Source organism: Amblyomma mixtum, chromosome 9 (genome assembly GCF_055824585.1).
Source record: "Amblyomma mixtum isolate Tamu chromosome 9, ASM5582458v1, whole genome shotgun sequence".
In the NCBI taxonomy this organism is placed as follows: Eukaryota; Metazoa; Arthropoda; class Arachnida; order Ixodida; family Ixodidae; genus Amblyomma; species Amblyomma mixtum.
Genome location: NC_143020.1, coordinates 53,889,059 through 53,905,117, shown reverse-complemented (window position 1 = coordinate 53,905,117; position 16,059 = coordinate 53,889,059). Strand labels below are relative to the sequence as shown.

General features: G+C 47.1%; 1 protein-coding gene across 1 annotated transcript; it reads left to right on the top strand.

The window, feature by feature from the left end:
- The first annotated feature begins 1,330 nt into the window (after nt 1–1,330).
- Nucleotides 1,331–7,192, top strand: LOC149329041 (uncharacterized). Its single transcript, XM_089559165.1, has 4 exons — nt 1,331–2,251; nt 3,945–4,013; nt 4,211–4,300; nt 7,088–7,192. The coding sequence occupies exons 1-4, from the start codon at nt 1,331–1,333 to the stop codon at nt 7,190–7,192; spliced, it is 1,185 nt and encodes a 394-aa protein (XP_089415291.1).
- Nucleotides 7,193–16,059: the final 8,867 nt, after the last annotated feature.

Sequence of the window (16,059 nt, the reverse complement as noted above, 5' to 3'; positions counted from 1 at the left end):
CGCGTTGCATCTTTCTAAGCGTGTTCGTCACATAAAAAATTCGCTGTGGCTTAGCTTGGTTAAGCCCGGTAATTGCGAAAGCAATATCCGTACCTACGCCATGGTTCAGCTGGTAGTGTAGCTGGTGGTGGTGCTTGTGGTTAGACTTGTGGTGATGCATCGGTTATACAATCCAATCCAAACCAAACCAATCCACTCCAATCCAATCCAATACAATGCAATCTAATCTAATTTAATGCAATCTAATCTAATCTAATTTAATCTAACCCAATCCAATCCTGTCCAGTCCAATCCAGTCCGATCCAATCCAATCTAATCCAATCTAATGCAATCAAGGTCAAATGAAGGTCAATGGTGGTCACCGCCGCGGCACGGCAAAGGCGTGAAAATGGAAGTAGTATTGCTTTTGCAATAAAAAAAACTGTTGCGCAAGGCTCTATTTTATCAGAACAGCCGTTGCACCAACACGCGCATTTACCACGCGGAAATGGCTTTGCCTAATTCTTGAGAGAGTCATCAGCATGAGCAACACGGCCGGGGTAAGATGTGGCACGGCAGTGAAAGGTTTCATGGAGACTGCAAGTCGTCATGCAAAAACACCCTAATTAAAGCTGCTACTACTGCTGCTACGGCTGTAACAATAGCTAGTATGCTACTACCCAGTAGAAAAATACGAGAGACTCGGTTCCAAATTACGACAAAACTTACGTCGCTTGTCGTCACGACAAGGAGTACAGAAAATTCAGTGTTTATACGAGAATTTCTATTTTTCCTACGAAGCCAGGTCCCAGCATACTGCACAAAATTCTGTTGTGAGGAGAAAAAATTCTACGTTGTGTTTTTCACTAGAGTACTGCAGCCATTACTAAAGCAATTACTACTAGTGCTAAACTACTTTTACTGCTACCACTACTACAACTATTATGTGGCTCACTGGTTATGGTGCTCGGCTGCTGACCCGAAATACGCGGGTTCGATCTCGGCCCCGGCGGTCGAATTTCGATGGAGGCGAAATCCTAGAGGCCCGTGTACTGTGCGATGTCAGTGCACGTCAAAGATCCCCAGGTGGTCGAAATTTCCAGAGCCCTTCACTACGGCGTCTCATAACCTGAGTCGCTTTGGGACGTTAAACCCTGTAAACCATAAACCTATTATGGGTAATGCTTGACAGCGAGCACTGTGAACAATAAAGTGAACACAGGGGCAGATTAGTACCTGTATTCACCGTCGTGTTGTTAAAGAATATGATTTTTTTTCTCTTGCAGGTAAACAAGGCAAGGTTTTACCCTTTCGAAACAGGCAAAAACCGGTGCCCGCAGAAGGCTCTTACATGATGAAACGCTTTCGAAAATACATCATCGTTTGCCGCCTCTTTGGATGTCTTTTCATTGAGGGCATTTGGGATCGTTCGTTGAAGAAGGCCAAGGTCCGGATGACTGGCATTTACATGCTCTGTACCGTTGCATGGATACTGCTCAGCCTAGCTGTGTCGATAATCCTCATTGGCAAGCTCTTCCTGGTCTCCAACATAACTCAGTCCTTCACAAAGTCCCTGCTGTTCATAGTTAACAGCGTTGTGACGACCAGGATCATCCTCAACTTCGGTTGCATGGTACATGGATCGTCCAGATTGCTCCAGTTCCTCCGAGACTCTCAGTCCTACGAGAAGTCCTCGTCTTTTATCCTTTTCGAAGACTCCGAGATTCGGCGGCGTAGGTGTCGGACTCGAGCGCGGAAATTTGTGAGCATGCTGGCATTGCTCGTTTCTTACGGCTTGATCATTAGAGTTCCCGTGGCTGCTCTGATCCAAGGTGAGGATAAGTGGTGGCGCCTTGGCGCCATGACTGCAAATCTCCTCACGGCTTTCGTGTTGTTGTTCTATGACTGCATCGTGTACATTGTCCTTAGTTGCTGCTTGGATGTCCTGGCTGATTACCTGCGTGCCCTGGTCGCTTCCATGCACAGAAAAGACAGCTGCACGGGCCCGTACCTGCAGACCTACCGTGAAATTGAGAAAGTTAGGCTTAGCGTGTCCGCCATTAAGAATCTCAAGCGGTCTATCAACGAGATGTGGCATCCGGCCTTGGCTGTTTGGGCAGCGTGTCTGATCCTGATAGTGTGCATAACTCTCTACGCTATAGTTGCCGGTGACTTTGAGCACCCGGATGTTTGGCTCCCGATGGCCTACTCTGTGCACGCCTCGATAAGCTTCGCAGACATCGCCATCTTGAGCCAAGCTCTGAGCGATGAGGTGAGAAGCAGATTTATGTCCGCCTTTTTCACACACTTTTTAGTTCTTGGCTCACCTGCACATAAAGGGACACTAAGGAGAAGTTTAAGTATTAAAGGTGAGGGAAAGAATAAAGCACGAGATGACATTGTAGCGGCAGAATGGAAAACAACAATAAAGAAAATAAAGGTGATGGTCATTGGGTGAAAGCATGTGGTATGAAGTATGAAAAACAAGCATTACAGGGTGGAAACAACAAAAACAAGTGTATAGGAGATGGCCATTGGGTGAAAGCATGGTATGAAATATGTAAAAACAAGCATGACAGGATGGAAACAACAAGGAACAAGTCTCACTGTTTGTCTCTCTGTCTATCCGTCTTTGTCTGTCCCTCTATCTGTCGTTTCTGTCTGTCTGCCTGTCTTTCTGTCCCTGTCTCGCTGTCTGTCTGTCTGTCTGTCTGTCTGTCTGTCTGTCTGTCTGTCTGTCTGTCTGTCTGTCTGTCTGTATGTATGTCTGTCTGTCTGTCTGCCTGCCTGCCTGCCTGCCTGCCTGTCTGTCTGTCTGTCTGTCTGTCTGTCTGTCTGTCTGTCTGTCTGTCTGTCAGTCTGTCTGTCTGTCTGTCTGTCTGTCTGGCTTGTCAGCCACTCTGTCTTTTTGTCTGTCTCTTCGTCCGTCTGTCTTTCTGTCTGACCGTGTCTGCCTGTTTCTTTGTCTGTCTCTGTCTGTTTGTCTGTCTTTGTCTGTCCTGTCTGTCTATCTCCGTCTGTCTGTCTCTATGTTTCTCTCTCTGTCTGTCTTTCTGTCTCTCTCTGCCAGTCTTTGCCTCTCTATCTGTTCGTCTGTTTTATCTCTCTCTCTCTGTCTTTCTTTCTCTGTCTGTCTTTGTGTGCCTCTCTGTCTGTCTGTGTGTCTCTCTGTCTGTCTTTACGTCTCTCTCTGTATGTCTGCCTATCTGTCTGTCTCTGTCTATCTCTATGTCTTTTTTTCTGTCCGTCGCCTAGATGAGTGAAGTTTCCACTCACCAGAAGCATCACCCATCAGCCGCGTGTCCACCGCCCCCTCCAAGCTGAGTGTCTGCCCACCCACTCACCCAACTCTACCCTCCAGAAGCGCCGCCCTTCACCAAACACCTACCCCCACCTTCAAACACTAGAAGCCCACGCAACAGCGGTGCAAAAAAGCGACGGCGAAATCGCATTCAAAGATGCAGTGAGAAAGCCGGCTTCCCTCCATATTAAGCACCAACAACCTCACCACCACCTTGGACCCACCCACCTACACACTCAAGAAAATTTCTGGAGGGTGTGTGAAGCCTCGAAATGAAGTTAAAGCATTCATAAGAGTAAAATCGTCAAAGTAATCATCGAGGGTAAACCAAATTACTTTCTCAGAATTTTCGCGTCAGAGGTCTGATTGTCCCGTAACTTACTGTCTTTTTCTCCCAGTTTATCTACCGGATACGAAAGATTGAACTGAAAGGATATATTTCTTCCAAGTTGAATTTTCAGCACCAACGCTGAAAAACCTGTCACCCTCACCAGTGAATTCATCTCCCGAGCCTACCCTCGCCGCTCCCCATCCTTGAACTTCTCCAAGAACTCGTGCTATTATCAACAAATAAATGCAAGAATGTGTCGAGTCTGGCGGATAAGAGGCCAGGCAGCGCACGAAACATTTTCAGCGGCAAGATATTTAGATGTTTTTTTTTCAGGCTCAGAAGTTGAAGGAAGCCGCAGTACGTGTGGGCATGGATGGAACCTCAGAGTTTTACCAAGATCAGGTACACAAGCAATGACAGCTATTTCATTTTTTCTTTGCGACAGTGATTGATTGATTGATTGATTGATTGATTGATTGATTGATTGATTGATTGATTGATTGATTGATTGATTGATTGATTGATTGATTGATTGATTGATTGATTGATTGATTGATTGATTGATTGATTGATTTCCTCTCCATACCATCCTCAAACAGGCGCAGTACTTGCACGACACCATCGATCCAGAGGCCATGTGCTTGACCGGTGCCGGCTTCTTCCGCCTCAACAAAGCCCTTCTCGTGTCTGTAAGTGCACCACGAAAAATCGGAACGAGAATTACCATGTACACTCGACTTGAAAGAAAAGTCTCTCATGCACGACACGACCCTCCAACCGAACCCCGAGTTTCGGCTTCATGTTTGGTCTGACGGACACTTGTCAACATTAAAAGGCCAAAAGGCGAGGATGGCAGTTATCAGGAGCATATCGCACAAACGCTAGTCGTATTTAAGAGTACAGTCCCGTTCCAGCTAGCGATGGAATTAACCGATAAAGCAAACACCTAGGGAACAGAAATGAAAACAAATACTTGCAGCAGCACTATACTATAGCCTATGGACCTGCTTAGGGCTACCTTAGTTCTGGTTGTCTTTTTGAAGAAGGTGTTATTTCACGCGAATCTTCACGCAACTTTACAGAAGTGGTCATCCTTCTTTCTGTTGATTCATTTTTAAAGTGTGCAACTTCAACTTGTATAAAAAGACAGCATACATAAAGGTGAGGAGAACAAAAGCAGGTGACAATGGGAGAGCAGACTCGCAACTGTAGTGTGCATTCGAAAATTATCGTTATTTTATGTTATTATCGTTATTTTTAAGAAAGAGAGGAAAAATGAAGCAAGAAACAAAGAAGGAAGGAAAGGCGGACGTATTCATTAAGAAAGCAGTTCTTCACTTTGTAGCTTGAACTTTGAATCCGCTGAGTGGTTACAAGGCCGACACGAGACAACTACTGTGCGTAGAGCAACCGCTGTGTTGACGGGTCAGAGAATCACTCCGCGGTCAAAGAACTTAACTAAGACTCATACGGTAAAGCCCACATGTGGCCCTTTTTTGAGTGAAGCTGTAACCTTGGAGTAGAGCATTCATCTAGCATTCGGGAGGTGCTGGGTTCTCAAGTCCCCAGTGCCGCCGGGTGCCCATCAGCTTTCTAATGGATCCAAGATTTCCCTCGGTCTGTGTTAGCCTCTTTTGGGCTCAAATGCTTTTGAAAAGGGTCTCAGACCAAGGCTACGTACGTACTAAGCGCGTTCAAGGTACAGAGCAAGCAATTCCGTCTCTTTTGTCGCTTTGAGCTCTACGCTCTTCCGCAAAGAACTGCGCTTTCTTGTCCAATTTATCGCATGCATTTCTTCCTTCGTTTCCGTCTTTCTTACCTTTTTTCCTGCTTTCTTTCTTCCTTTCTTCTTTTTTCTTTTTGTTTTCATTTTTCTGCGGTGCGTTCAAATTTTATGGTTTAGGGGGGTTTAACGCCCCAAAGCGACCCAGGCTATGGGGGACGCCGCAGGGAAGAGTAAGAAAACGATATAATAAAGAACGTTAATATCAGAGCCAAATAGGTACATGGTAAACACGATGGTAAAGAATCCGACTATGGATGAATGTCGTTTTTTTTTTCAGGCAAGTTCAGTATGCGTTAGAAGCGTAGATACGAAAAAAATACATTCAGGAGAACGATTCGTGTAGAGTGCGCGGAAAGTCTGAACAGACAGTTGAACACATTCTGCTGGAATGTCGCAGTATCAGTTCAGATGTTGTTTCAGACCACATCAGCGTCTCTAAGGCACTAGTTTTCAGGAATGACGAAGGTAACGGGAGTGTCTCCACGGTAAAAGACGGTGCAAAACGGTTGGATTGGATTGGAGTGGTAAACATTTACTAGAAAATGTGGTTTAAATGCTGGGAAGGGACCTAGATACAAAGTTTTTAGGATTTGAAATTTGTATGTCCTAAAAACAACTGGAAGTTCAACTTAAAAGAAGCGTTCATTCTATAACAGTGATTGAGGTTAAGAAAGGGTTTGAAATTACGCAACAAACTCTCAGCTTGGTGGGGGCCTCCACCATTCCGTTTCAAAGAGGATGTACCGTCTTTGTCAAAAGTAACCAGGCTGCATGGTTTGCTTCTAGCTTGTATAGTGGAGCCCTTGTGGCTCTCCTAAAGATCGAAATGTGTTGGAAGGTAAGAAGACCTTTAGTCCTTACCTTTAACGACCATTTCAGCTTCAGGGAAGCTGTAAGGGCTCCACTGTACGAGCTAGAAGCAAGCCATGCAGCCTGGTTACTTATGACAAAGACTGTACTGCGCTTACATGCCATCCATGCGGCATTGTGGCTTTGACGTTTTGGAAACACGCGCTCTAAAGCTTAAAGGTGCAGTGAAGAGGAATCTGAACTCGTCTTTTTGCCGCGAGAACTCGATCTACACTATCTGAGCATTCTTAGAAACTGGGACTTATTGGCCTGTGTGGCCGATTTCCCTAATTAAATCGAATTAACATCCGGCTGCCGCCTTTATATTTTGAATTCTCCCCGTACGGTGGGCGGAGTCGACCAACGCGTGGAGTGCCTTTCAGCCAGCTCCGTGGAGGCTTTGCTTTCGCTTTATTTTGTTTTTTAGGTTTCCGTGAATAAATAGTTTCATTCGCAGATAATATAGCCTCAAAATAAGCCCGCAGAAATAAAAATACCCGCGGACTATTTGCTGCTACGGACTACTACGTATTACTCCATCGATGGCAGAGCGGCAAGCCGCCACGGGACTGGCTGAAAGGCACTCCACGCGTTGCTCGACTCCGCCCACCGTACGAGGAGAATTAAAAAAAGAAAAGGCTGGAGCCGGATGTTAATTCGATTTAATTAGGGAAATCGGCCGCCCAGGGCAATAAGTCGAAGTTTCTAAGAATGCTCGGAACGTGTAGATTGAGTTTCCACGGCAAAAAGACGAATTCAGATTCCTCTTCACTGCACCTTTAAGCACAAGTGCATAAGCGCGACAACGCACTTAGTAGTGGCGCACAACCCGTGCTTTCAGATGGCCGGCTCCATCATCACCAATGCCGTCATCCTGGTGCAGACGGGTGACGAACTCGCCGAGCATGTGGACGTTGACAGCCTGGTTCGACAACATCATGCGTAATACACACCAGCTAGAAAAGTGTCTAAATTACAGTTATAAAGCTTGGGTGAAAGAACCTACAAATATCAGTTGATCAAGCGACTGTTGTCGACCGTTAACCACGCCACTAGAGAAATTCACCGCACTCTAACACGCTCAATAAATGTTGCTGGGCGCAATAGTCTCTGCAATTTTTGTTGACTCACGTCTACATTTCCTGGACCCTGACCATCAGCTCCGATTTAAACCACTGATTCGTGAAGAAACTTTTTTCTCTGTGCACACAACCGCTAGTTCTTTCTTCTAAAGCTTTAAGTTGGGCTAGTTGGCAGTCGGTATCACACATATTGACTAGCGAAATTCACACACACAGGACAAGAGAAGGCGACAAAACACACGCTAGATTTGCAACAGTTGCAAGTCTAGCGTGTGCTCTATCGCCTTCTCTTGTCCTGTGTGTGTGAATTTCGCTAGTCAATAAGTGAGTTCTTTCTTATCGGTATAAGAAAGAACTTATCGGATAAAAGAGAACTTTCTTATCTTTATATCGGTGTCGATATAAGTAGTTCACTTATCGGGACAGCCCTGCCTGCGCTAGTTGCAGATGTCACGATGGGATTGAACATTTACTCTGGGCACAGCCTGCGTGTAAAACCGGGGAAACATTCGCAGTTCCATGCTCTTGACCGTACTTAACTTCGCCTGCTAACAGAGATGAAGGTCTTCGGACGGTGACGACGGTATCGTCGAAAAGACGGATTGACCATAACGAAGGAAGGGCATAAAAAGAGCATAAAATCTTAACACCACTTAAAAATCAGCACATTTACAATGAACAGCTAAACATAATCGTAGCATGTACAGTCGCGGGTAAAAAAGATTAGCACACATGACGGAACACCAGAGCGCCGGAATGACAACGCGTGGCGCTGCGGGTGGCGAAGAGGCTGATAACGAGAGTGCCGGACCACTCCCATTCTACAGTATTAGGGGGGTTCAGCGGACTGCCACGGACAGCAAAATTACTGGCTAAAAACAGCGTTATCGTCTATTGTTCCCGCTAGTTCCTTTTGACAAACCATCGCGGACATAAAAAAAACAGTAATAAAAAGAAGCCATCTTTGCTCATGATAACTGAGCCAAAATAAATGCCGCAAGCACAGTCACGTAGGGCCGGCACTTCAACGCTCGGGCGGTGCACGCTTGATAACCTCCTCATTCCATGAGTACCCAAATGGGTACCTCTGTTTCCAAACTCGCAAAGGAGTCCAAAATGAAAGACTAGCGTTGAAACCCGTTTTACCCGTTTGGGTACCCTGCATTTTCCAATCTGTTGAAGAGATGGCGCTGTGTGTCTGAATGAGGCTGCCCCATATGCAGTCAAAGATGGCTTCCTCCAGCCCGCACGCACGTTTTCGTCCTCGTGGTAAGTAAAGTTTTCTTGCTTCGATCTGCAATGCTCTTTTTAAACTATGTAGCTGTGAAAACTGTGACGACACACTAGGGGTTTTGCTGTGACATGTTTAGTACAAGTTTCGCAGCAAACATTGTTGCTACGTCTACTTTAAGATGTGGGTACCCAATTGGGTACTTGGGGACTTAGCCGCTGTATTGCAATTTGCAGGCAAGTACCTTACTGATGAAGAAATCCAGGCTCTTTTAGAGCAGAGTGATGCTGATTTGTCAGATTGTTATGATCCGGAGTGGATCGACAACTCCGCACAAGGCTCAGACGAATCCGACGTCAAAAGCAGCAGCAGCTCTGACGACAGTGATGACGAAGTCGACCAGCCATCAACTACACATTGCTTGTGGAAAACTAAAACGTAAGAGTATTTATTTCTTTATTACTTTTTGAACAGGCATATTGAATTCACCACAGATAGCACCCTTAATTTATATAAAATTGAAAAATATTTTGATCGAAATTTATTCCCGTTTATTTTGTCCAGGTTCACCAGTGTGAACTTCGATGGAGTAGCAGAAGGCATCAGTGAACAGGAACCAAAATCGCCTTACAGTTATTTTTCTGCGTACTTCCCAGAGGACTTTTGGGATGAATGTGCGGTTCAGACTAATCTCTATTCTGTTCAAGAAAGGGGAGGTCGTTCCGTAAAGACAAATGCAAAAGAGCTCCAGACCTTATCAGGCATTCGCATTTTAATGGGTGTCTTGAAGATTCCAGGAGTACGCATGTACTGGTCGCGACTGCTGAGTGTCGAGGTGATCACGAATGCGATGCAGCGTGATAGGAGGTTGTTTGATCTTCGAAGCCACCTACACCTTTCTGATAGACTGTCTGTAACAGACAAAGAAAAATCAGAAAACAGGCTTTTCCTGGTGAAGCCAATTATAGAGTTCTTCAGAAAAGCATGTCTACAGCTTCCCCGTTCTGCAGAGCTCTGCGAGTACGAGCAAATGATCCCGTTTACTGGCAGGTGTCCAATGCGACAGTGTGTCCCGAGCAAACCAAACCCTGTTGGGTTGAAGAATTTTGTGTTGGCAGCGACTGATGGCTTGGTTTTGGACTTTACAATTTATGTCGGCAAAGGAACTGTTCCAGATGAAGACTTGAAGGAACTGGGCCTTGGAGGAGCAGTTGTGAAGCAACTGACTAACACAGTGGATCGAAACGACGTTACATTTCTCTTCACCGATAGGTACTTTACAGCAATTAAACTCGCTGACTTTTACTCAAGGAGAACATTTTCCTCACGGGGACAGTCATGGCTAACCGCACCAATGGCCAGGCAGCACGAATGCCAAATGACAGGTCTATGAAACGTGGTGATTCCTGCTGTAGAGTACGCACTGACGACAAGCTTTGTCTTGTCAAATGGAAGGACAACAAATCATTTTGTGGTCATCTGCCTACGGGACTGAGCCAGAAGGAAAATGTCGAAGGTGGTCGAAAGAAGAAAAGAAGAGAGTCGACGTTGCACAACCTGACATTGTTGCCAAGTACAATGAACACATGGGTGGTGTCGACCTGATGGACCGCTATGTGGCTTACTACTGAATCCAGGTGCGCAGCAAGAAGTGGACTGTGCGCGTTTTCACTCATTTCTTAGACTTGGCTTGCTGCAATAGTTGGGTGCAGTACATGAGGGACTGCGAAAATGCTATGGTTCCCAAAAAGGATCAGCTAGATTTGCTGAACTTCAAAATTAACATAGCTAATGTACTGATAAAAGCAGACCTGTCTGATTCACGGGGGTCTCATCCAAATGCAGAAATGGGTGAAGAAGCGACTGCACCAAAGAGAGCCAAGGTGATACCCCTACCCCCAGATGAGGTGCGCTACGACCAGACTGTACACTTCCCTGAACATGCTAAGATGAAGTTCCAGATGAAGTGTCGCAACCCGCATTGCAGTGGCAAGTCGCGAGTAAAGTGCAGAAAATGCGATGTGTTTCTTTGCCTTCTAAACAGAAACTGTTTTCTTGAGTTTCATACTCCCTAAGTCCCAGAGTACCCACTTGGGTACCAGCAAACTAACTACCTGCCGTTTCAATTTTTAACGCGCAACAATTTTTTTGCGTCGTTTTGCACTAATTTGTGTCCATTAAACAAGTTTTACAAAAATCGCTCACGAATTGTTGTCTCAGGACTGAAGAGGATATAGCTTACTTCCTGCCGTCCCCCCCTAGGCTGCATATATGGAAACGGCCCGTTAAGCAGATCTGCGTACCGCAGCGTCGCGTGGTGAGATATACGAATTCTGATCGCCAGTGATCTGTGCTAATCTTTTTTACCCGCGACTGTACCACAGCACTTATCGGGCAACAGCATTAACCGACAAGCTAGCGTGTTGGAGCACACGACAGATCAAGTGCGTGAGGAATAGTATCATGTGAACAAACAAAATAACGAACAAGTAATATGCCTGGCTCCCTATCTCGTGAGAGCAGGACACTTGTGGAAGCGATCGCCTTGCTCTCATAGATTCCGCTCCGCTGCTAGAATTTGTGTCGTTTTAAGCATGAAATGCTTTTAGCCCCCGTTGTCGGCAGTGTGGTGACGTCACGCCGAGGCCGAGAGCCATCATCCGGGCACTGAATTCCAGTCATCCGGGCTCTGAAACGAGAACATCCGGGCACCGTACGAGACTTAACAAGATTTAACGAGACTCTCTAAGCCCTCCTACGCGACCGGCATGCAAGCGCCGGTTGGTCTCCAAAGGAGTCACAAAAAATAACTACAGCCAGTGCCTTTTCAATGTTTATCAAGATATCAGTCGCTGTGCGTTTGATAATGCACGGAATTATAATTTCCGATTTCTAATAACGCGTGCAAAAAGCACATAAATGCCACGATACACTTCGTTGTCATACGTGATCTCTTAGGGGCTTCGCGCATCGAAGCAAAGCCGCACAGGGGCCCGGGGGAGAAGCGCTGCGTTCAGAGGGCAGGGCATCGCGCCGAACGGGTGGTGGCGTTCCTCCCTTCCATTACGGTGCGGTTCGGGTGTACACCGAGATGGCAGAGAATTACTGCGCCATTTCCTTTCCTCAAAGCGGTTCGGGTGTCCACCGAGATGACATTAGGCCCGTAAACATTTCATGCTTACTCTACTCTCGGTTACGGGAGAGGCAGAGATTTTTTTATGCGAAGCATACTACTTTAGCTACCACTTCAGCCATTCACCGTGGTTATGCGCCTCCAAATCACGTGATACATGACGTCACACCACGTGACACGATGACGTCACGACAGTAGAGAAACGGGGGCCCACCTTGCGCCGTCGCTGTGGTTGTGCGCCTCCAAATCACGTGTACATGACGTCACACCACGTGACACGATGACGTCACGACAGTGGAGAAACGGGGGCCCACCAAGCGCCGTCGCTGTGGTTGTGCGCCTCCAAATCACGTGACACGATGATGCCACACCACGTGACACGATGACGTCACGGCAGTTCAGAAACGGGGGCCCACCTCGCGCCGTCGCTGTGGTTGTGCGCCTCCAAATCACGTGATACATGACGTCACACCACGTGACTTGATGACGTCACGACAGTGCAGAAACGGGGGCTCACCTCGCGCCGTCGCTGTGGTTGTACGCCTCCAAATTACGCGACACGATGATGCTTCGCATTCTCCAGGCTTAACCAAGTTAAGCCTCAGCCCTTTTTTGTGTGTGTGTGTGTAATTTGGAAGCCGCCTCGTGTCTTAATTGGTAGGAGGCGATCAGGCGGAGCCATTGGCGGCAGAGGAGTATTCAAGCGTCATATGACGTGATGGTTGACTGCGCTCCTTCCTAACAAGATGGGCTGAAAACAACTGCCTACAAGAAGCAGTTGTCACCGAGCTGGGAGTGAAGCAAGTATGGAGCCTTCTTCATGCATTTGGGAATTTGCTGAGGGGTGAGAAGAAACTGAAATGCCCGAAAATTTTGCGGGGAAAAAATTGGGCGCTTGGAATTAGAGGTCCTTGCCCCTGTGACCTTTGCTGTGCCGGGGGCTATCACCAGCTGAAGGAGTATTTTTAGACTAAGATTGAAAAATTTTAAAACTGCTTCTGGGGAAAAGAAATGACGCAATAACTGTCTGACGTATCTCGGCGGAGACCTGGACCGCGCCGTAAGGGAAGGGATAAAGGAGGGAGTGAACGGAGAAAGGAAGAAAGAGGTACCGTAGTAGAGGTCTCTGGAATCATTCCGTCCACTTGGGGATCTTTAACGTGCGCTGACATCGCACAGCACACGGACGCCTTTTGCGTTTCCCCTCCATCGAGACGCGGCCGCCGCGGTCGTGTTCGAACCCGGGTAGTCCGGCTCGGTAGACGAGCGCCTTAACCACTGAGTCACCACGGCGGGGGCGGTCGGAGGCGCACTCTCTGGTTTCAGGCACACTGTGCCCTGTGCTGTGCGATGTCAGTATTCTCCGGTTTCGGGCGCGTACAGTCCTGCACATATGTTATTGTGTAAACAGAATACTTGTATACAGTACCTCTCTGCCCCCCATCCTTTCTGGCTGTCCCCTCGCCTCTTTCGTTTCATTTCTCCAATCTGCCTGCTATCCCACTATTCCCCCTGCCCCAGCTGAGGTGCTCAGTAGCGATGGCAGACGTCGGGACTAGCAAAGATCTTTTCCTTCCCTTTAATTATTATTTTAATATACCACTACTACTTCTACTTCACGTAAAGTCATCCCCACATCTGTCTAGAGCAAACGAACTGTGGTCTGTTATGGGCATTTATGACAGTCACTGCTGCTTGGTGGGCCCGATATAGCATTTAAAGACATGAGGAGTTAAACAAGATGTATGGGAATGTGCATGCACGACTAGACCTTGTTTCGAGCCCTAGGCCACTCGTAAATGACGCCAGTGTACCCCCTAGTTCGCCGTTGGCGCCCTCGAGACGAGTATGTCTCACCCGTCTAGACAGGAGAAGTAGAAGGGTATATGCTTGGGCTTGTTGGTTCATAACTGCAAGGTGAAAAACGTAGCGCAAAGAGACGAGGACACAGAAAGACGGACAACACACGGCGCTAACTTCCAACAATGGTTTATTTCAGAAAGAAAGGTGGTTTTATAACGACATCACGACCAACACGCCGTCAAACCATGTGCTAGCAAAGCGTATCAGCCAGATATGCGAGCTCTTTCGCCAACAATGATACAGAGGGGGTACTAACACAATCATCTTTTAAAAGTGATATCCATTCCGCTTCTATGATTTCTCGTGTCAACCGGTTATTGTGCACTTTTAAAACCATGCATTGTTCAAGAAGCGGTATGCAGTGACACGACCGGCAGTGGGCTGACAACCCTGCGTGATGTCGTTATAAAACCACCTTTCTTTCTGAAATAAACCATTGTTGGAAGTTAGCGCCGTGTGTTGTCCGTCTTTCTGTGTCCTCGTCTCTTTGCGCTACGTTTTTCACCTTACGGGAGAAGTGTTTTGTCAGGTGGCGCCCCCACGCAGAGTGGCAAAGGCCGGAACTTGAAGGACGGTCCCTTTTGGCCCCAATGGTACCTACGTACGCGTATAATAATATCCGGGTGCGCTGACCTGCCGGTACAGCGGCGCTGGAGCGAATCAGACCGGAAAGAGAGCAAGGGTTACGGAATGCGCCGATTACGCTGCTGCAGGGGCTAGCGTCGTCTGCCGGGCTGCTATTCTTTTGTGCGAACAACCCTTGCCACTCATCGCTGCCACCCAGCGGAACGACAAGCTGTTGATTTCACCTGGTAGCCCTCTACAGTGCGGACGCTTACCCTGAAATAAACAGCACGCAGAGAGAGAGAAACAGAAACAACTTTTATTTACACCTGTAAAAAATGACGGCAGAGAAGGCTTTAGTCTAAACCTCCATTCATTCCCCTAACCGTCGGCCGGAATACCTTTGGACGCGGTGACGGTGAGGGCGAGACCGCTGACTTTAAGGTGACTCTAAGGCAGCCATTAAAAAACACGCAGTTGCAAAATATAGCGAACACAGTCCGAGGAAAGCGTTGCAGTTGTTGCCGAAAAAACAAGTAAAAATCACTGCGCTGGTCTCTGTATTCTGTGCGATGTCATGGCGCTTAAAGAACTTCAGGGGGTACAGATTATTCCGCAGCCCTTCACTACGGTCTGCCTCGTATCCAGTGTCGCTTCGCGACTTTCATTCTTCGAAATTTAAAAATTTAGCAATTTACTACGTTCGCGCTATGCTGTGTATAACTCACCAAACCCAGGGACAGCACGTATAAAACTCCTAGCTCTTTCACCCATTCTTTGATTCCTTCATTTTCAGTATATGATCCAGGTGTTCACCTAAGGTAGGACTGCTTCCGCGCCTTAAGTGCGCCAGCACTTAAAGAAGGCTATTCCCCTCAGCACATAGCCGTTGTGTGTTTGTCTGTGTGTTGTCTGTCCGAGTAGTGGGCAGGTGAGCATGCGCCACCTGCCCAATGTGTCAGGCGGTAGATCAATTAATCGTGAGAGGTTGCTCGAGAAGAGCAACCTGGGTCGCAACCGAACCCAAGCAACCCAAGCCCCCTCAATGGCAGCACCTGCCCTAGAAGTGCAGTGGCGCATTGTGTGACCGCTGCACCACTGTGCAAGGAGTAGTAGGAAGACTCCAAGGGAGAGAAAATTAATGTAGAGAATTACCAATTCCGCACATATGTATGCACATTAACCCATTATCTCCCTCCGAACAACTGCCATCCATGAACATTGAATCTGAACACCGGAACCGAACTGCTAGCACAGATAATTCGCATTGGCCTAATTACGCAAATCGACCACCATTTTTTTAACAACTAAAACCCCTATACAGAGCAACACAGTGTCTCCGGTCTGCGTTTCGAATCATTTGGCAGCGTCCTAAGACCGCGCGTCCCATCCGATGGCAGTGAAGTTGGCGAGAAGAGCAAGGGGTGAGTTGCAAAATGTGCTAGTGTGTAGAGTGAACTCTGTGCCAGCCGCTGAGGAACTCCATGGTGACATCTCGCTGACGGTCGGCGACCGCCAGCTTCTGTCCGCGGGCACGCCAAGGCTTCTGGAGAGGTATGGAAGGGGGCGATCAGCTTTCACCCCAGCGAAATGTCTACCTCCCTTAATCAGAAGCTGTAGTGCAGACAAGGGGAAATACTTTCCGTGCGCAAGCCGGGTGACACTTACGTCGCAGTGCTTACATTTGAAGGGATGAATGTGCCCTGCCAAACCTTCAGCAGTGACCAGGGCATCCCTGTGAGGTTATACAACAAATTTTTATTTATTTATTTATTTATTTATTTAGCAATACTGTAAGCCTTTGAAAGGCCTATACAGGCAGTGGGTTACAAAGGTATTCACAATGTACAACAATTTGTAAAATATATTAACACTCGAACTTATTATCTGAAACCGAACATCATTCCAACCAAAATCAAACGGTAGAAAAGAGCACGGAA

Excerpts from the sequence above, each read along its gene's own strand:
- LOC149329041 (XM_089559165.1), top strand. The coding sequence starts at position 1,331 with ATGATGAAACGCTTTCGAAAATACATCATCGTTTGCCGCCTCTTTGGA. Across the intron at positions 2,252-3,944 it reads GCCAAGCTCTGAGCGATGAG|GCTCAGAAGTTGAAGGAAGC; the intron begins GTGAGAAGCAGA and ends TTTTTTTTTCAG. Across the intron at positions 4,014-4,210 it reads CAGAGTTTTACCAAGATCAG|GCGCAGTACTTGCACGACAC; the intron begins GTACACAAGCAA and ends ATCCTCAAACAG.